Raw genomic sequence first — 22,234 nt, forward strand, 5'->3', positions numbered from 1 at the left:
TATCCATTCTTTATCTGTGTGCTGCACTGTTTCTTTATGAATTGTAGAGATGTGAAAAAAAAATAAGTCACACAGATTTCAGAGCAGTGTAAGGTACAAACAAAAAACCTGACATTTTGCTCTTCTGGGTTTGGAGGGGAATTTACACCATCTTTAGGGTGCATGGTTTTTCTTCTCCCCAGTTACTGTCTGACTTGATATTCCTCCAGTAATGGAGGCTTTGTTCAGTTGTTAGCAGGGAGAACAGCCATTTCCCCACCTGGGTGAGAGAGTGTTTCCAACCTTAAAATCAGTTAAATATAATTGGCCTGTATTTTAGGAAATACCATGAAACCTCCAGTGCACTGCTGCTCTCTAGTGGGGGCAAAAAAAAAAGCAAGCTTTCCTTCGTGACTAATGGAAATCAGTTGGGAATTAGAATTCTACAGTTAGTACAGTGGGCTGTGTATCAAGAAATTTTTCTCTTCTGGACTTTGCCTTTTACAGCCTTTTATCCTAATTAATCTTAGGATACAAGATTCTTCCGACGAAGTGGGTATTCACCCATGAAAGCTCATGCTCCAAAACGTCTGTTAGTCTATAAGGTGCCACAGTATTCTTTGCTGCTTTTACAGATCCAGACTAACACGGCTACCCCTCTGATACTTGACAAGATTCTTCTCCTATCCTACAGTAGTCTTGTATCCTAAAATTCATAAACCTCAGGCTAGGTGTATGGAGGTAGAGTCTCCGCATTACAAGAGTATCCACTCGCTTCTTTAGTCCACACTTACTCTTTCTGGAATTTGGTTTTACTGGTTACTAAAGTAACGATAAAAACATAAACCTCAGACTGAGATTTCGTCCTAAGCTTGTCTCTTCCTGCGGTTTTCTTGCAAAAATCTGTCAGTGCTAGACCTTAGCTCGCACTGCCCAAAGGGCCTTAAATCCAGTGTGGCGCTAACAAGCTCCATCTGCCATGATGAGTCAGCAGGGATTAGCATCCCCAGCAAACAGGGTGGGCTGACAAAAAATCCCAGACATTGCCTTACAATAGATATCAATTATTCAGTTGTTTTTTCCATATCTTTGCTTTGGGAGGTTTGAGGGAGGACAGGCATGGATTGAGTTAGTAGTTAACATTTTTTCCTTGCTGGAAACCATATTCTTCATTGGTACTTTTGTAACTAACTCAAGTAAAAATACAATGTGCATGTAGCTTTATAGCTTTCATTATCCTAGGGCCCAGTCCTGCACGTATCCACATGTACGGACCCTTACTTCACTTCCTCCAGACGCAAGGAAAGGTCCATGCATGGCAGTAAGTTTCCAGGATCATTCCCATAGTTAGCTGCTTGATTGTTAAATAGAAGACCAAGGGTCTCAAAAAAATAAATTATGAACATTTAAATTAAAAATAAATCTGAGTGACGAAGAGAAGCGTACCTTTGTATTCAATGCCTAGATATTCTGGTTATGGGTTCATTAGAAAATGCCGAAGTTAAATCAAAATAGACTAAAACTTCTTGTGGATTGAGAATGCCCCATCTCTTGCCCAATCAAAGTGATGCAAATATGCTTCTGTTGCATTTTCTGTATAGTATATAGGAAATATTGGTTGCCATCAGGTGCTGATGTCAAGTTTGAGGTCCATGATAGAGGTGAGTAAGAGTGCTCCCGAATGGCTGTGGTCAGTCTTGGTAGGGGGTGGACTCTGGTCATGGTCACCTGCTGAACTCCACTTTAGGGTTCTCCCCATAGGAGATTGCAGGTTTATAATCTCCTCTCTCTGCAGTTCAACACATATATGAATCTGCTAAGGGAGTTAATAAAGAGAGAATGGTTGTGGTTACATATATGTGCTGACTGATATCGCACAACTTTGCTTCCTTTTGAATTAATCCTTTATTGGCTTTTAAAAAAAATTTACTATCTAAATGACATTGTTATTTGGGTAAGTGACCTCTTGGTTTAATTTTAGCCAGGCAATACTATGGATTGAGGGAAATGTTTTGAGACAGTTTTTGGCACTGTGTACATGCTGGTATGTCTGGTGAGGTGTGAAATTTGGGATTGGTCTTGACTGTTTTGGTTTCTGCTTTCGCTGACTTTTGGGATAGCTTCAGGTAGATCTGAGCAGCTTCTCTCTTTTGTTTGATTTCCAGTTGTTTTATTTTGGTTTGGATTGCATGGTGCTTAGATGCCTTTGGATAAGCATCCTATAAATGCATTAATGAAATAGTTTAACTATATTTTTATGTGGCTGAATATATTTTATAGTGTTTTATTTAAATTAAACATAATTGTTTAGGTTTTTGAAATTGTTCTACCTATGTGAAATATTTTGAGTGTCCTACAGATGAATTACAGAATTAACTTCATAAATCAGGCACTGATGTTTACTATGAATAATCCCTTTAGTCGTTAAAAACATGTCCTCTATTTGAGTACCATCTAAAAAAACAAAACACAAATCAGAGAGGGGAAAAAAAATGCAATATTAAGATTACAGAAAATTAGAAGATTAGAGAAGATCAGTATTGAGTCCAGTCCATTCTGACTTGTTCCAAACTTTCAATTCCTGTAAATATCTTAACTGGCAAAAGTTCATATTCATATATTTTTAAGACCTTTGACTCTCATGTCTTTTTCTGTATAAAACAATCTGGCCGATATTCACTGTTTCTAAACTTTTTATATTACATTAATAACCCCTGTAGCTGATCCATTTATAAAACACAAAGCAGTCTCATTTGTAGAGATTTATTCTTGTATCGTTTTTCCCTGGATTTGCCAGAACACCATCATGTTCGTGTTCTGAAGGTTAATGCCCAAAGTCAAGCAGACAGAAGCCAAGTGCTGCAAGGTTTCCAAGATTAGGACTGATTCCCTTCACAGAAATAAATGATTCCTGCCATGTTCAGTGATTTTGTGCAGCGCTACTCACGGCTGAGTGAGTGCGTCAATACTGTAATCCTTACATGCTGTACATACTGATGACACTCTGTGTTAACTTGATTGACTGAGCAGTATACTGGAGAGGATGCACCTGCAAGAGATGTGCAGACACACACATTTTTATTCTGGTTTCAAAACATTTATTTTACATTTATTTTATTTGGATGTCTTAGTTTCAAATTCCATGGGTTATCATGTTGTGCTGCTAAGGTAGAGCAAACGGTTATATGCTTCTTTGTTGTCAAAACTGTATTGGAAAATGATCTAAGGTGCATCTTCTTTATCTTTAAAACCAAAAGCCTGATTTTATGCTTTTAAAAGAAAATGACATAAAGGGGACTAGTGTGAAGTCTGAAAAATCAGTAACCATGTAAAGTAGTTATCTTAGGAGGTTCAGTTTAATGATAGGCAAATGTCTCATGTAATCCACTTAAAAGCAGTATTTTTGTTGCATTTTTGTTTTGTTATTTTTATAGGCTTTAAGACAACAGCAGAAAAGAAGAAATGGAGTCTCAATGATGGTAAACAAGACTGTTCCTCGTGTTGTTTTGACACCATTAAAGGTGTCTGATGAGCAGTCGGATTCACCTTCAGGTAAATAGCTAAAGGACTGTGTGAAATATTAGTTCTAGTCACAAAGCCTTCCTCTGAATGAATCTGTAGCATACAAAATTTAGAATTGCTGCAAATAATGATATTTCCACATAGTAGATTTGTTTAACTTCTTTATTTTCTTACTAAATCTAGTGAGTCAAAGATTTTTTTCTTTCATTTATTATTAAAGAACTGAAAGTACATAATAAACTGACAATTGATAGCAGCAGCAGCTTTAAGGGAATGCAAAGTAACATTTCTGTTTGGCTGTGGAACTCTAATGGAAGACCACATGCTGGCATTCAACGCCATCAAAAAACAGTTCCTCTGTGAGAGTGAATTTGTGTCTGTTCTCCATTGCAATACCAGAGATCTTTGCATTAGCTTTTTTGTTCTGGCAACATTCTTATCATCACGGTGCAACCCTGACCTTTAGTTCTGGTTGTTAGCTGCTTCATTTTAAAAGGATCCTACAGAGATGTATATCCACATTTATAACAGATGGATGATTGTATTTTCCAGGTACGCCTCTTTTGTAAAAGTTACTTTGCAAAGAAATTATTTTTTTCTCCTTTGATTGCTTTATTACTCCATAATATGGAGCTTAATTATTTTTAAAGATATTTCTTGAGTATCATAGCAGAGCTCTATTTAGACTGGATTAGTGAACATCTTGATTGACTGCAGTGTTCAGCAAATTTTAGTTTTCATGACTTACTTGATTTATTGAACTTTTCCTTCCATTTCCTCCAGTGCTCAGGAATCAAATTGTGGCCAAAAAAAAATATTACCTTTCAGCAAGTATCAGATATAGTAGATATTGCTCTTGATTTAAAAAAAAAACCTATTTTTGTTTTGAAGGAGGAAGAAAGTACATCCCTGTAATTTTTTATTTATTTGTTTTTATTTTTAAGGATCTGAATCTAAAAATGGTGAAGCAGACGGTTCTGATAAAGAAATGAAACATGGGCAAAAATCTCCAACTGGAAAACAAACAAGTCAGCACTTAAAGAGATTAAAAAAGTCTGGTTTAGGTGAGTAGGACTTGGGATGTCTAAAGTATTTTATTTGTTACTATAATACTAAACTTTTTATAAACCATGTAATCTCCCTTTAGAGAGTTCCCTTTGTCACTGTAATATGCTGATGCTATTATCAATGCAAAAGCAGGCTCTTCCCCAGTAGCATACCTCCTTTGATGGCTACCTCATCCCTGTGAACTCTGCAAGGTTGCCTTCATATAGGAGTCTTTTTCCTAGCATGCCTTTCTGCAACTGGCCTTTTAAATTTGACAGAGCCAAGTAGTTGCAGCCCAAAGAGGCCATTTTGTAACTAGCTACTGCTTCCTACATTAACTTTTTTATTAGCTGGAAAGTATTCTCGTCTCCTGTTATGTTTCTCCCAATCTTCTCTTTCTTATTCCCAAAGAGAGTGGCACATTCTTACTACTTGTCAGGAGAAAACCTGTTAATTGAATAACTTTTTCATATTCTATCCCGTAATGAGACATGATACCCTCATTTTTATGTTGATTTTAGGACTCATGCATTATTTTGAAGCTATATGGCTGTAGTGCTAAATACCAAATATTTTTCACATTCAGTTTAGTGGATGATGATCTGTAATTAATGTAAAATCTGGTCCTAAGAGGAGATAAAGTAACTTTTGAAAAGCCACACCTTCCTATTCTGTTGTGAAGGGTTTCTGTTCTCTGGAGAGCAGTTTTCTGTTCACATACAGAATAGGGTGTTCCATTTCTTCAAATTCTTGGCTCATCTCTGCTCCCATCTGCAGTTTAGAAGCATCTGTTTGCAAAATAAATGTTTTTGTTTTCAAAGAGTGGGCTATGTAAAGTGGGGTAATAACATAATTGTTTCTTTATCTCCACAAAGGATTGTTCACATTCAGCAGTCTGAGACCTTTTGACATGTATTTGATGAGATCTGTTAGTGAAGCAACCATCTCAGAAATTAGGAATAAACTTTCTGTAGTAGCTGGCTAACCTTTTAAAGGAGTTAAGTTTTCCTTTGGTTGTAAGAACCTTGGTCTCCTTTAGTGTCCTGACTTCGTCTTGTTTTAGTTTTATGAATCCATTTTCTGAAAGAGAGAAAAAAAAACCCCACAAGATATTTTCTTTCTTTGTTTGCTAAACAACATGTGTTCATATCGATAGCTACAAGAAATTCTTAGGCTACGTCTACACTACCATGGTAAGTTGACCTGTGCTACACAACTCCAGCTATGTGAATAACGTTAGCTGGAGTTGATGTACCTTAGCTCAAGTTATCGCGGGGTCTACACCATGGGGAGTTGATGGGAAAAACTCTCCTGTTGACTTACCTTACTCTTCTCATCGGGAGTAGAGTACAGGGGTCGACTGGAGAGCGATCTGCTGTCGATTTGGCGGGTCTTCACTAGATCTGCTAAATCGACTGCTGGTGGATTGATCTCAGAGCGTCGATCCCAGCTGTAGTGTAGATGTACCTTAGACTGCTGCTCATAGGTGTACCAGATTGTTCACCCAAGTCTTGCTAAATAACAGCCCACATCGAGTTATGTGACTCAGTTTCATGCATTGTCTTTCAGCAGACTATCCATCAATCTTTAAAAAGAGGCTAGTGGGCCATATAGACCAAATAGCATTGTTGTTAAATAAAAAAAAATCCCTAGGGTGTTGGAACTTCTGTTTTACCATGCTGGGTTTAGAGGGATCTTGCAGTATTTTTTGTCTAGATGTACGGTTAAGAGAGATATTCCATGTCCGTTTTCTCCGGTATTTTGTCAACTCCTGGCATTGGATAGTTATCAAATGTAGAGATAGCATTAATTTTTCTGAAATCTATACAGAACCTAATTCCCCTGTCTTTTGGGGGCACGGTAACCACTGGGGAATGCCATGGGCTTCTGGAGGTTTCAGGAACCTTTAATTTGAGCATGTTTTCTTTTTCTTCCTCTGCCAAAGGTTTCATCCATTCAGATATACGCTTGAATCTTTGTCTTATGGGTTTATGGCCCTCGATATCTATTGTGTGAGTAAGTATCAGTGTGTTCTGGGGTTCTAGTAAAATAATTGCTATATACCTTTAAGAGTAGGTCTAAATCCCAATGCTATGCCTGGTTCAATTCCAGACATTGCTTAACTATCTCAATTCCCAGAGACTCTCCTGATCTCCCATATTTCTTCTATTGCACTCTCTGATTTACTTGTGGTATGCCCTGGAAGAAAACCCTTTTGACTACTTTGGGGTTCATTCCACCCGTTTGAATAAATTCATAGAATATATTTTTGCCCTTGTTTCCAGCTGTGGTAATTGCATAATATATAGGACTTATCAGTCTCATGACTACATGGTCCTTGCCATTTTGCTACTAATTTAGTCTCACTGCTGTGGAGCAGAAGGAAAACTTTTTCACCTGGTTTATATTTAATTCCCATGCCCCTGTTATCATACCATGTCTTCTGGTTTACTGGGACTTGTGTTAGATTCTCCTTTGCCAGCTCAATAAACTGAATGAGTTTTTCTCATCTTTGGGGTGTATTCTATAATTGCAGGGCTCTATTTTTGATCTCACCTCACTTTCCAGTTCTCTGATAGCTATTGGTCCCCTAGATTGATGGTCATAAAATAATTCAAAAGGTTGTTGCCTGAGGTACCTCTCTATAAGCAAAGAAGAGAGATATCATCTCATCTCAATGTTTGGCATCCTCCTGAACACATTTTTAAGCATGTCTTTTTCAAGGTTTCTGCCAAGAATATTCTACCGGCACTTTATTCTGGGGACGATATTTTGTCTTGTTAAAGCAATTATTCCCACTAATTCATAAGGTCTCTGCAGTACTACAGAATTGAAGTTGATAGCAGGGTGAAGGCGCCAACACAGCATGTGTATACCCCAGATCTGTGAAGATGAAACCTGATTTTTCTATAGCTTCTTGGTCTATTTGCAATTTCAAGACATCACACCCTCTGTCCACCTCAGAAACTTTCATTCTAGAGGAGATACTATGGTAGCAACTCTGCAGTATAAAACTCATTTTTAGTTTTAGGAGCATCTTTTCCCTTTCCATGAGGTTTTTCCATCGAAGGGGAAGATATTAGCGAAGGAGAACAATTTTTCTCCAATTTGCACCTAAAACATGAAGACAGATGCATCCTACATTATTTAAAGAAAGGAATGTAAACATGCGTTTAAATCATATACATCATACTTACTCATATTACACTTGGGAATTATGTTTTTTCTGCATGTATAGTTAGTGGGTGGAACAGATGGTGAAGACAATTTAATGTGATACACTCATTAAAATGAGTACTTCTTCCACATGGTTGTCCTTCATAACGGGGGGATTCAATGGTTTTAATGGAGTTTTTGCTGTATTGAAATGCAGGATGTTCAAAGCATATGTTGTATAAGGTTACACTATGCTGAAGACAAACTAACCCTTATCTCATTCAGTCAGTATTGCTTGTTGAAAAGTAACAAGAAATTGCAAGAAATTTATGGGAGGCTGTGAGTTTCTCTATTCATTCAAAGGGGGAAACTATTGAACTTGCAAATTGGCTGCGAACTTTTCCCTTTCCATGAGGTTCTGAACACTATTATAACTTTTCAGCAGAGACCAAATAGTAAGGCTCTTAAGAAATTCAGAAAAATTAAATTGTAGTACTTGTATTCATATTACTCTTCATACCGAGTGACATTCAACAAGTCTCTAAAGGTCTCTTTGCCCAAGTTTCCCAATCTGTAAAATAGGGATATCAACCCTCCTTTACAGAACACTTGGAGATCCTCAGATGAAAGGCCCTGTATAAGTGCTGCGTATTCTCATTATTAACAACAATGACAACAAATTCCAGTGAACTCTCTTGGAATTTGGGCATGACTCACCTTGTTGCTTGGGTGTGATCTTGCTGAAACATCCCTTTGCAGGACCTTTGAAATATCAAAAGTCCAAGCAAACAAGAATCTCAGGTGGTTGGCCTCAGCAGTTTCTGTCTTGCACACTTCTACTGAACCTTCTGGGTACAAATCTATTCTTTTTTAATCTCACCTGGAACTTGCATGTTCTTTTGGACTTGCTGGGACTGGTCAGCTAATTAATTTAATGAGTCGTCTTATCCCATTTGGCAGATTCTTAGTGGGTTAGTCTGCAGTTGCAGTATGCTATTTACATCTTTTAGATTTTATGAAAATTCAGAAAAATGTTAATTGATTTGCACAAAATTAATATCACCAATAAATTAGACAGTCTCTCTGTGATCACGTCTCAAATTGTGATAATGCACTGAGGGTTTTTTAAGAGCAAATGAAAATACAGAAGAGTGGTAATACATAGAAAAAGCAAATGAGTAGGATAGGTGGACGACAATGTACTGCAGGTGCAGGAGCACAAATAAAAACTTCACTCTGTGTAATAAAGTTTCACCCACTTGGGCCTCTTCAGGCAGCCACATATGTTCTAACAAATATTCAGTCTTGTGTGAGCTAATTTTGCTTAGCAGTAGATGCTTAAAAATATGTTGGTGATATCCTGACTTCTAGTTCAAAAAAGAGAATATTGGTCATGGTGTAGAGTGGAACATGGATGCTGTGAAAGGTGAGGAAGTGAACATTGGGATGTATAAAAGGAAGCTCATAGAATCCAGGAGAAAGCTGTATTTCCCCTTCACAAAGCTCTGTCTTATTGACATTCACTATACTATATAAAATATAAATAACTTTTGAGAAAAATTATTGTTCCTGTTCCCTCTGTTATCTGTTGTAAAGGTAAATGTGTTGTCGTTTTACTCCAGGACATTTGAAATGGACCAAAGCTGAGGATATTGACATAGAAACACCAGGATCTATTCTAGTGAACACTAACCTGAGGGCTTTAATAAACAAACACACCTTTGCTTCCTTACCTCAGCATTTTCAACAATACCTCCTGCTTTTGCTTCCAGAAGTAGACAGGCAGGTAAGTAGAAACATAAAACATTTGCTTCCTTATTAATAAAACTTTTTGTGTTTTGGAATATTTACAAAGTCTGACTTGATTCCACTCAGACTCATTATAGAATGAAACTTGTAAAATAATTGTTTTTCTTAGCGATTCTACATCAGCTAGTTTTAATTAACATTCACTCGTGTCCAGATCATGTCCTGCCTCCCTGCTGCCTCCATTTCTATGTCCTCCCTGAAACCCAAGCCATTCAATTACAACCTGTCCAAAATGCAGCTGGTCAGACCATCTTCTTAACCAGTTGAATCCCTTTACTGGCTCTCCTTTGCCTTCTATAGCAAGCTTAAACTTTCAAAGACCCACACAATCTCACCCCACATGTCATTCTTTGCTGTGTTCCCCTCAGCCTCTGCACTCTGCCAACATCATCAGGCTCAGTGCTTAATTTGTTACCTTCTCTCACTCCTGTGTCCATGCCTTCTTCCACACTTCAGTCTATTTTGGAACAGATTCTCAGTTCCAGTGCACGAGGCCTCCTCCCATCTCATTCATATCCCTGTTAAAAGACTCACTTCTTGCATGAGCCCCACCAGTGCTCACTTCATCTAGTCATACACCCGCTCCACTGGAGATAATGGAAGTGGGCATGGGAAGAGAAGATAAATTTTTCAAGTTATTAGTTCAGGTTTCCCAACGTGTGTTGTCCTCTCTGTATCTGTCCTTTAGACTGTAGGCTCCTTAGGGCAGGGGAGCCTCTCTGTATCTTAGAACAATAGTAATTTAGGCTAGGTACTTAAACATTTGCCTAATTTAAACGAATGTATAGTCTTATTGACTTCAATGGGACTACTCATGTACTTACATTTAGTTACATGCTTAAATACTTTGCTGAATCAGGACTTTACGTTGTAACTCACTGACTATTTGCATACATTTCCTCTCTGTTCTCAGTCCACAAAGGATTTGAGTCTGTTACAGCCCCAGCTACAGAGTCCGTCTCTTAGATCAAACTGTTGTGACTCATGGCTTTCGCTCTTGAGGTTCTTGGCTCATTCTTCAGTTTTTGTGAAGATGGTAGATGCCACAAAAACACAACAGAAAGATAGCGAGAACAATATAAGCAATTGATTGACTCAACATCTTAACAAATTATATACTATATTTTAAGGACTCTTCAAACTATATGCTTTGTCAACAGGGAGTATTTTAAGTTGAACATTAAAAGCCAGATCTGCATCAGAAGTTATGTAGAATTATTTATTCTCATTCTCCTCAGATGCACTTAAAATTGCTGTCAACAAAATTAAAAAGGACAGGTTTTCATGAGGCAGAAAACCAGTTAGATTTAAATTTGTGATGCAGTTAAAATTTTATTGATAGCTTTCGGTTATCTAACAGCCTTCAGTTAGTGATTCAGAAGAGATAAGATTGTTTGTTAGATATGATCCTATTTTCTATCCAGTCCAGTCTGAGCTAAACATTCACACTTCAATTTGTAAAACTACTGGCATTATTTACAAGCCTCCTAACGTAAAGATTATAAAAAGATAGGCACCACAGTACTGAGTTACTGCCTTACCTTCATTTAAGATAATGTATTCAATAAAAACTGCACTTATGCTCAGTACCATGGAAAATTGATTTTTTTGAGTTTTGCCTGGCTTTTGGCATGAAAAACAAGAATGTTTGTTGAACTAGGCCCTAAATTATTACGAATTTTTTCAAAGACATTTCCTTTTCATTCTTGTTTCAATAAACTTTGATATAATACATATGAGTGCAACAGGCACAGTACCACAAAACTAACCTCAACTCCATGGCCAAGAAAAGTAGTTACTAAAAGAATACACTGTCCGCCTCATACTCTTACAGCAATATTTTTTCTTTAGTCTCATGTTTTCCCTATGCCTCTTTCTGTCTTTCATGTGTCTGAACAGAAACCCAGGCTCTTTTTTTTTTTTTTTTTTTAATATGCGTTTGGAAAGCCGGCGTGAGGCACATGTTTGGGAATAGTGGGCAGATTTGGTGGCTGGAAGAATGATCGTTTCAGGGCTTCTTGTCTCTTGGAGGATGGAAATTCTGGGGGCCTGTCCCTGACCTTTACTTTACAGAGGTTGTAATACCACATGTGGGTGTTTCCTGATGTGAAATCTGAAAAGGTGCCCCATAAGGCATCCTCCTGGCTGCGAACAGGAGTGGGTTGATCAAAGTAACGACACTCTCTCACATCTGCCTGTTTGGGGTGAGTGCTGATCATTGATACACCTCCTGAGGGCGGGAAGGAGTGAGACGCAGGGCCTGTCAGGTTTCTGATTTCCTAATCTCTCCCACTGAGGCAAGCTGGACTTCTCTTGGCAGGCTCTTTTCCACTCCCGGTACCAGCATGGCTTTTCTGAGCTGAGCGCTCTCTGTGTTTTCACAGGCCACGCTCTTGTCTCAGTCTCTTCCAACCCCAGAACCAGGAAGGGTATGTCTGTACTTCAAGCTGAATGTGTATGAGTATAGCCGTTACACTTCTATTTTTAGTGTGCTATCTCAGCCACAGCTAGTGTGGGTGCATCTCCTCAAATCACCGCTTACCATCTAGCTCGAAGTATGGACATACTCAGTGAATACCAGGGAAGATATTCCTTTATCCCACCCTCCGCCTGGGAGCGAGAGGGGTAAGGATTTTGAGGAGCCTAAACAGACATAGTCTGAGGGTGTCCATGTGTCATTGTTTCAGAGGGCCACCTGCTACCAGGAGCAGAAAAGCTAGAGTGACCCTGCCTTTCTCTACTGGGGAAGTGGGAAATTGGAGCCCTGGTAGCCGCTTGAGCAGTATCTCTTGCTGCCCTCATGTATACCTGATTTCACCAGTCTCTCTTGGAAGCTTTGTTATTTGGGGATAGGAAAGCTTTAAGTGCCCAGTGACCATGTCAGCCCAGCAAATGCCTGCCCATTCCCTACCCATCTCTGGGAATACCTGTACACTTACTTGCTAATGCTGGAGAAATCCAAACTCCACAGATATTTTTTCCACAACTTTTTGTCTGATGATTTCTACATGGAATTATATTTTTCCCGTTCTTATACTATTATGCAATCAATAGTTGGCTGGTGTCATACTCCCTAGAGATGGCTGCATTTCAGCAGTGCTATATGGATATGCTATATGAAGTGCTGTGATGAAAGAAGCTATGTAAATGCAATATATCAATACTATTTGTCTTCATGTATGGTGATCAATGAAATATAGCGCTGAGTAAGTGTAAGCTCAATTACGCTTTATTACTGCTCCAGACAGAAACTATATGATGAATGGTCAATTGTCATTTCTGTCACAAATGCCATTTTTCTAAGTTATATAACTCCACCTTCTTAAATGGCATTGGGCTGAAACTTGTCATGCATTTGTTTGTACAAATCCAAACATTTTTAGCAACCATTACTTAAGTGAATAGCCTTTTTTAGTAAAGCAAGCCCTCCCCCCCGCCAAAAAAAAAACTAACTCAAGATTTAATTGTGTTTATATCAACCTCTTGTTCAAAAAAGGCTTAGGACCAAATCCTGCACTTTAGAATAGATGTTCTCAATATGGAGATGAGCTGGTGTTGAGGAGTCACAACCACCCCACCCTTCCCATGTTGCTAAATGGGAGCAGAGGCTTAGGGGCGGGGTCCCTGCATGGAAAAGGTTGGACACTGTAACGCTTTTGTTGTGTGTGTTCTTTCCTATTCTCACTGGAATTTTTGCCTGAGTACTGTATGATTGTTCCCTACATTTTAAAATCATCATCATCTTAACATCCAGAATGTTTGTTAGAACTGTATCTATGCGTGAATGCCATCTGCTATTCACAACCTATATGTTTGAACAGCTCCAAGTTTCATGTTGATTAGGTTCTATTTCAGCAGAAAAGATGCTCATGAAGCATTCTTTGTGTTCAAAATATAATGAAAAGAATTTGGAACTAGAGCTGGGTGGAAAAATGTATTTCCATTGCCCAGAGGATTTTGTTATTTTGAAATTAGTTTTTTCTGTGATTTGAGGTGGGGGGAAACTAATATTTTGAGATTCTCCATGAAAGGGAATGGAACCCTGGCTCTGGGGCAATCTGCCTGGTGGGCTGTTCCAGAGACTTGGTCCCAGAAAACACTTGTGTCCCTGACGTATTGGCAGCCTCCTTGGCAAACTGCTCAGGAGTAGGGAACCTGGTAGGTCTGGGACCCCCAGTCTGCATTGTGGGGCTCCCAGGGCTTCTGTGCTGCTGTTAAATTTTAGTCAATTGCTTGACCATATTTTGGTTTGTTATGAAATATACTCAAGGGATCTAATAATCAATGTTAGTCAGGTTATTAATACTGCACAGGAAAAAGGTATATGCTACCAGACTCCAAGGAGCTGTCCCTTGCAGCAATGTTGCATGTACCTCACACAGAAGGTGTGCTCCCCCCAATTACACATTTGATGGTATTATTTATATGACTTTACAAATTACACATCTCTTTACAGATCACTAAATGTAACCCATGAGTTCCTTCCTTATCTTTGTTTTGGATACTAGCATTCCATGTACTGGTCACTGAAGGTAGAGCAAATGTATCTTGATTTTTGACAAGGTTCTTATCTGCTTATGTCAAATGCTTAGTTTAGCAGATGTAAGGAATTATGGGATACTTAGCATAAGTGAACAAGATTATTATATGAGCTAGTTTAAGCTGATCAATTACAATATTTGTGCTTACTGTTGTTGGTGCTTAATGTATACCTGTGTGTGTATAATATCTATATATGAGAGAGAATAATACATATTATTATAATACATATTTCTATGCTTGCCAGCATGTATTAGTCAACAGATCTTATCAGCTCCAGAGCATTTAAGACAAAAATGAGCAATAGCAAATGGCCTAGCAGAAAGTAAGTCTCCCCTAGTCACTGAAATGGAAATCTCTTGATTTGAATTCAGGTCACTTTTACCGTTTGCGGCAACAGCTAGGTAGTCAGTAGGGCAAAAAATTCTACATTTAAATACTGTTAGGAAAATACATAAATAATATAATTCACGAGCGCATGTGAATATTTAAAATTAATAAAAACAAATCCTTGATATTAGACACTGCATAATATCTCCTCTTAAACAAAAATTGAGAATCAAGACCTTCCTTAAGCACTTCTGTTTGTAGATTAGTGACACCAGAACTGAAGCCTGTCTTGGGAGTCAGTGCGAGTAATAGCGGTCTAAGAACCTGTAACATCCTGTCATGTTCAGGTCAACTTTACCTACAGAATATTTTATTTCTGTTTCACATCATTGACCCACTCAATTGGGTTAATGTTGGCACTTCACATCTAGAGCAAGTCTCCATGCTAAAACTCCTTTTGAATTCTTTATTGAAAAAATGTGCAGATCATTTTTTAAATGAAATAAGTTTGATTTCATATATTCCTTTCAAATAGGCATCGTGATTTAGGGAGCAGTCACCTACAAAACTTCATTTTGAAAACTCTGCTTTCGCTTAGCTCAAGACAAATGAACATCTATAAAAGTAACTTCCTTTTTTTTTAAGCCTGTTTTTTCTGTGGAAATTGCCTGTGCTTAGGTTGAGATACTCAAGTATTTCAGCAGTGTTGAGAGAAGGTGATGTATAGTACATATCAGCTACAATATTTGAGCAGAACAAGGTGAGACAAAGATGGTTTGGCAGCTCTCACTCTGTCAGCTTGTTTTTGTCATTTTTATTAATACTTTAATACTGTTTTAACATACAGCCCTGCTATGTTAGGAGAGAGCAAGTTCAGCTTCTTTTTCACACTGCGTTTTTTAGTAGTACAACCCATCATTTTGATGGCTTTCTTTGCAGGATCTGTTCTTCAGGCAAAGGCTTTGACATTTTCTGCAGTGCCTCACAAACCTTGCTGTGTTATGACATCTTTCTATTCAGAATTCATCTTTTATGTTGTATTGTTTTCACATGATTCATTTTACATTTTTCTCTGTGGAATTATTGTGTAACAGATATCTTACCCCAGACACCATCCCAATTTGTATTTGTTTTTAGCTGGATGTACTGATGCTCTTTTTTTTTTATTGTTCTTTTTCAGTTTTTTATCATTGGGTAGGTACTGAGCTTTCTGTTGTTCATTATAATTGCTCATGTAAATGTTTACCCATTCAAGAACTACACTGAAATAGTTTTGAAGTTGTGATGGAAAAACACAAGCTAGGAGGAAAAATTCGTAGTACAGGGTGAAGTGTGCCATATGTCTTGTGTACTTAGGCACAACTAGGCACATTAAAAAAGCCTTAAAAATGGCACCCCATTGTGTCCAGTAATTGACGGTCATATGGTATATTTCTTTCCTTAACTGATTTTTGCCTTTGATTTTATTGGTTAGTGTGAAAAGCTTAGCATTTTTTCAAGTTTCTTTATGGTACAATTTAGTTTCATAGTGCATGATTCATGTACAATTTCTCAATTCACAGCAGTTAACAAAAGTGGAAAAATTCAGTTTTGTATGGGTGTGTTTCTTCATTAATTTTATGGAATATTTTCAAAAACACAATACGTTGAAAGTCAATTGACAGGTTAATGCAGGCCTGCACAACTTGTAAAGTGGCGAGGGCCACATTACTCCAAAGAAAACAGTTGAGGGCCGAAACCCCCCAGCCTCCCGGAACCACCACCCCCCCTGGACCTCCCAGCCCACGGAAACACCCGGCCCCAGCACTGCCCAGCCCTGCAGAAACAAACCGTCCTTCCCCAGCACCGCCCCACCAAAACAGTTGTGGGCCAAAAGGAAATTTGGGGGTGGGGAGGTGATACTTGATTTTAAATCAACCAGGGGCTCCCAGCTGAAGAGGTGACTGGGAGCTGTCAGAGGCAAATTAAAGGACCTGGGGCTCCAGCGGCTGGGGGAACCCGGAGCTTTGCGGGGCTGGGGCAGGGATTTAAAGGGCCCAGAGCTCCTGCCAGCAGCTCAGAGCCTTTTGAATCCCGGCTGTGGCTGGGATTTAAAAGGCTCTGGGCTCCCTGCGGCTACCGGCAGCTCAGAGCCCTATGAATCCCGACCGTGGCTGGGATTTAAAGGGCTCTGGGCTTGCCGCTGCTGCGGGCAGCCCAGAGCCCTATGAATCCTGGCTGCGGCTGAGATTTAAAGGTCTCTGGGCTCTCCATGGTTGCCGGCAGCCCAGAGCCCTATGAATCCCGACCGTGGCTGAGATTTAAAGGGCTCTGGGCTCCTTGTGGCTGCAGGCAGCTCAGAGCCTTTTGAATCCTGGCCGCGGCTGGGATTTAAAGGGCTCTGGGCTCCCTGCGGCTGCAGGCAGTCAAGAACCCTTTGATTCCCCGCCACGGGCCGCACAGTGAGCCTCCGCGGGCCACATGCGGCCCGCAGGCCGTATGTTGTGCAGGCCTGGGTTAATGGGATTTAGGCTCTTAAATGCCTGTGCCACTTTCAAAAATGTGAATTAGGTTCCTAAGTCAAGTGGGCACTTTTGAAATGTTTACCTTACGCTACAGAACAATGTAGTGGCTGCCTTAAAATTTAATTTGCTGATCCAGTGGTCTTAATCTCAGTACATACTTATCTCTCAATGGCTATTGAAGTCAATTTGTTGCTAGTGATTTCACACCTGATTGCTTTTCAGTGTTCACAATATTTTGACAGATTTCATATTTCCAACTTGCTCAGATCACTGTTAAGTGGCATGTTGGAAAATATACCCATGCTCCGTCTAAACTAGTCTTCCCACTATTGCTCCCAGTAGTGAAGTTCTGCTAGCGACGGTGCAACTGTGAGAGATTTCTCAAAACCATGCTAGTGTTTTTTTGTTTAAATGTAAGTGAATGGAAAGGCTTTAGGAGTTGGCTCAAACTCTTAACTGTGATGATTGTCAAGTTCAGTGCATTTCAGCTAAGATGAACAATGCATTAATGGCCCTCTTGCTGCTTTTTAAAAATTATTTATTTATTTATATTTCATTTCAGTAGAGGCCCCGGTCAGGATCAGGGCAATGTCATGCTAGGTGCTGCGCAAACACCATGATATGAAAATTTTGTTTAAATACCATGTTTTTTGAGTCTCTGCAAACCTATTCACAGTCATTGAAAAGTGTGAATTGATGTTTACTAGCGCACACAGGCTTACTGCTGTAGAAGCTGTTCACTCTGTGCTGGGTTATTAAAGTCCTTGTTGCAAGCTGTCCTCACGCTTCTTTGTGACATGTCTCACATCCACACAGGTAAGTGCTTGCTGCAATGCACAGGTCTTGACAGAACTATTGAAATTGCTCCTGTTGGAACAAGGCTCAGCTTGGTTATAGCCTGCATTGGGGCACTGCAATGTTACAGTGTTAGCTGTAGACTGTAAGTTCATTACTAAAGATGTGCTCTTGCAATTGGTCTTGCCAAAGTTGCACTATCCTCCTACAGGATATCAGTACAAGCAACCATTCTGGATAGTGTGCCATGTGTCCTGTACTTCTGATTGCTTTTTTTGTTTTGAGCTGGTGCAGCTTCTGTCATTTTATGTATATGAGTTTTCTGTTTCATGCGGGGCAGAGCAGGCAGTCTTGAGTGTCTTCTTTGAGTGCTTGCTCATATCCAGTCCATTATAGGTGTGTGTGCTTGCCCCAGGCACCAGTGCTGGAAGTTTTTACCTTTAGTGGTATCCATAGGGGACTGGCTTTGGCACCCCCGGAGTGGCGTGCATATGCACCGTATAAGGGGCGCTACTGGCCCCTTCCCTCCCTTAGTTCCTTCTTACTGCCAGTGTCGAGGCTTGAATGCTGCTCTTGCTCTAGTAAGTATCAGAGGGGTAGCCGTGTTAGTCTGGATCTGTAAAAAGCAATGAAGAGTCCTGTGGCACCTCCTACACTAACAGAAGAATTGGAGCATAAGCTTTCATGGGTGAATACCCACTTCGTCAGACGCAATGTTGGATCTGATCACACAAGTCACCGCACACCCGCTCACAATGTGCTCCTATGTAGTCCGACATGCAAGGCTGCAACTAAGGCCCCTTCAAATGTGGCTGTTGTCAGTCTATTCCCCAGCCAGATCCCTTTGAATGGGCTCCTCATCATCCTGCCCTGGGTACTCACCTCCCTCCAATAGTGGTCCAACTCGGTGATGGAAAGTATTCCATTTGTTCCTTAGTTGGAGAGCACACCTTGGTGCTCTCAAGACTCATGGGCTGTGGTTATGAGAGGAGTTGTCACTCCACATAAATGTCAGAGAGCTCAGGAACATCCGCCTAGCTTGCGCGGTGTTCCTTCCCCATTTGTCTGATTGCGTGGTACAGGTGCTGACAGACAACACAGCCTCTATATTCTACGTAAACAGACAGGGTAAGCCCAGTCATCAGCACTTTGTCAGGAAGCCCTGTGCCTGTGGGACTTCTGCATCCAGCATGCGATTCACCCGGAAGCCTCTCATCTCTCTTCCATCTCTCCAGTGTTCGGAACATGATGGTCGATCGCCTCAGCAGGTCCTTGTTCTCTCATGATGAAGTGGTTCCCCTACTCGGAGGTCATCAGGATGCTCTTCCAGAGGCTCCCCATGTGGACTTCTTCACCACCAGGCAAATCAGAAAATACCACCAGTTCTGTTCTCTGCAAGACCTTGACAGCAGCTCACTATCTGATACCTTTCTCCTGTCATGGTCGGGCACTCTGATGTATGCCTTCCTGCCAATTCCACTGATCAGCAGGGTCCTTTCCAAGATCAAGAAGGACAAGGCACTTCAGCAGCATTGGTTTGGCATGCTCATAGACTTAGCAGTAGCAGCTCCTTGGCCTCTTCCTGACCATCCGGACCTGCTCTCAGGATCATGGGGGTGGTTGCTGCACCTGAACCTCATGTCTTTCCCCCTCACGGCGTGGATGCTGCGTGACTGAAGTCCGAGGAACAGGCCTGCTCCACTCAGGTCTAGCAGGTTTTTCTGGAAAGCAGAACGCCCTCCACTAGGGCTTCCTACCTCGCAAAATGGAAGCACTTTTCCTGCTGGGCATCAAAGCAGAATCTCTCTCCAGTAAGCGCATCTCTGTAATCCATCCTGGATTACCTCCTGCATTTAAAGCACAAGGGCCTGGCCTTTTTGTCAGTCTAGGTGCACTTGGTGGCTATATTGGCCTTCCACCCTCATGTCCACGATAGCTCGGTATTCTCACATGTGACAACAGTCAGGGTCTTGAAGGGCCTTGAGAGACTGTTTCCTCTCGTCCAGGATCTGGTTCACCAATGGAATCTCAGCCTGGTCTTCTCCAGGCTCATCGGTCCTCCTTTCAAGCCTCTGTCATCTTTCTATCTCTCACACCTGTCATGGAAGGTTGCATTCCTTCTAGCTGTTACCTCAGCAAGGCAAGTCTCCGAGATTAAAGCTCTTATGTCAGAGCTCCCATACATGGTGTTCTACAAGCATAAAGTCCAACTGCGTCCCCATTCTGCCTTCCTGCCAAAGACGATGTTGCACTTTCATGTCAACTAGCACAACTTACTCCCAGTTTCTGTCAAAAGCCCCACAAATACAAGGAAAGGCGTCTACACACCCTACATGTCACACGTGCCCTGGCTTTCTACCTTGAGCGTACTAAGCCCTTCCTCAGATCAACTCATCTCTTTGTTGCAGTGGCTGAGAGAATGAATGACCTTCCAGTGTTGGCTCAGAGTATATCATACTGGATCACTATCAGAGGGGTAGCCGTGTTAGTCTGGATCTGTAAAAGCAGCAAAGAATCCTGTGGCACCTTATAGACTAACAGACCTTTTGGAGCATGAGCTTTCGTGGGTGAACACCCACTTCTTCAGATGCATGTGGTGGAAATTTCCAGGGGCAGGTATATATATGCTAGCAAGCAAGCTAGAGATAACGAGGTCAGTTCAATCAGGGAGGATGAGGCCCTGTTCTAGCAGTTGAGGTGTGAAAACCAAGAGAGGAGAAACTGGTTCTGTAGTTGGCAAGCCATTCACAGTCTTTGTTCAGTCCTGAGCTGATGGTGTCAAATTTGCAGATGAACTGAAGCTCAGCAGTTTCTCTTTGAAGTCTGGTCCTGAAGTTTTGCTCCAAAACGTCTGTTAGTCTATAAGGTGCCACAGGATTCTTTGCTGCTTTTATGGATCACTATCTGCATTCATACCTGTTACAAATTGGCACAATTGGTGCCTCCACCATTAATAACTGATCATTCCACAAGGATTCAGGTGTCATCGACCACATTTCTGGCCCATGTTCCCATCCAGGACATCTGAAGAGCTGCAACATGGTCTTCGGTACACATCTTCAAGACACATTACGCAATCACACAGCAAGCCAGAGATGACACTGGATTTGGCACAGCTGTGTTCCAAATGACGCATCCATGAACTGCTACCTGCCTCCGAAGATACTGCTTGGAACTCACCTACAATGGAATGGACATGAGCAAGCACTGGAAGAAGAAAAAACAGTTATCTTTCATAACTGTTGTTCTTCAAGATGTGTTGCTCATGTCCATTCCATGACCCATGCTCCTTCCCCTCTGTCGGACTTCTGGCAAGAGGGAACTGTTGGAGGGAGGAGGCTGTCAGCGTGCATTATACTGGCGCATATGTGAGCCTCTCCAGAGCACACCAGAGCCGGTCCCCTACAGGTACTGCTGAGAGTAAAAACTTCCAGGTATGGCAAGCACGGACACCTACAATGGAATGGACATGAACAATGAATCTTGAAGAACAGCAATTACAAAAGGTGAGTAACCGTGTTTTTTTTTTCTTGTTTAAAAAACAGGGATTTTTATATGGAATATTGAGTCAATTTAATTGTACAAAATATACATTTACATTGGAAAATATTAATTTCATGTTTAAAGAAAAAAATTGATACAACACTTTTTTCTAACTGAGAGATGCTCTTCCTACAATCACCCTCTTAAGGGACCCCTGCTGGGAACTGTGGAATAGGTCCACACAATGCACTAGTACCACAAGAGTAGCAAGTAGTGGAGTGGAGCACTGCATAATTGCAACTTAAAACAGATGTCAAGTCTCAACAGCATGCTAGTACCAGAACAGCGAAAGCTACTCTACATAACACTGTCACCACTTGTGGAGCAGCATTGGGGCTAGATCATTGGTTCTCAACCTACTTGCCTTTGTGGTACGCATATGCAGCTCTCTCTCATGTGGGCCACATCCACACACTATATATAGATTCATAGATTCTAGGACTGGAAGGAACCTCAAGAGGTCATCGAGTCCAGTCCCCTGCCCTCATGGCAGGACCAAATATTGTCTAGACCATCCCTAATAGACATTTATCTAACCTACTCTTAAATATCTCCAGAGATGGAGATTCCACAGCCTCCCTAGGCAATTTATTCCAGTGTTTAACCACCCTGACAGTTAGGAACTTTTTGCTAAAGTCCAACTTAAACCTCCCTTGCTGCAGTTTAAGTCCATTGCTTCTTGTTCTATCCTTAGGGGCTAAGATGAACAAGTTTTCTCCCTCCTCCTGACACCCTTTTAGATACCTGAAAACTGCTATCATGTCCCCTCTCCATCTTCTCTTTTCCAAACTAAACAAACCCAATTCTTTCAGCCTTCCTTCATAGGTCATGTTCTCTAGACCTTTAATCATTCTTGTTGCTCTTCTCTAGACCCTCTACAATTTCTCCACATCTTTCTTGAAATGCAGTGCCCAGAACTGGACACAATACTCCAGCTGAGGCCTGACCAGTGCAGAGTAGAGCGGAAGAATGACTTCTTGTGTCATGCTCACAACATACCTGTTAATGCT

General features: G+C 40.6%; 1 protein-coding gene across 9 annotated transcripts in view; it reads left to right on the forward strand.

The window, feature by feature from the left end:
* Positions 1-22,234, forward strand: part of ASXL3 (ASXL transcriptional regulator 3) — a 149,681-nt gene that overhangs the window by 80,859 nt on the left and 46,588 nt on the right. For 5 of the 9 annotated variants that reach the window (XM_050941900.1, XM_050941901.1, XM_050941899.1 and 2 more), the window contains 3 exons: positions 3,414-3,531; positions 4,446-4,565; positions 9,327-9,490. In XM_050941900.1, the coding sequence (XP_050797857.1) occupies positions 3,414-3,531; positions 4,446-4,565; positions 9,327-9,490 (402 nt within the window). Of the gene's footprint in view, positions 1-3,413; positions 3,532-4,445; positions 4,566-6,493; positions 6,565-9,300; positions 9,491-14,976; positions 15,007-22,234 lie in introns of those variants that run through there. The other 4 variants (XM_050941904.1, XM_050941905.1, XM_050941907.1 and 1 more) reach the window with 4 other exon arrangements.

Source organism: Gopherus flavomarginatus, chromosome 2, assembly GCF_025201925.1.
Source record: "Gopherus flavomarginatus isolate rGopFla2 chromosome 2, rGopFla2.mat.asm, whole genome shotgun sequence".
NCBI classification, from domain to species: Eukaryota; Metazoa; Chordata; order Testudines; family Testudinidae; genus Gopherus; species Gopherus flavomarginatus.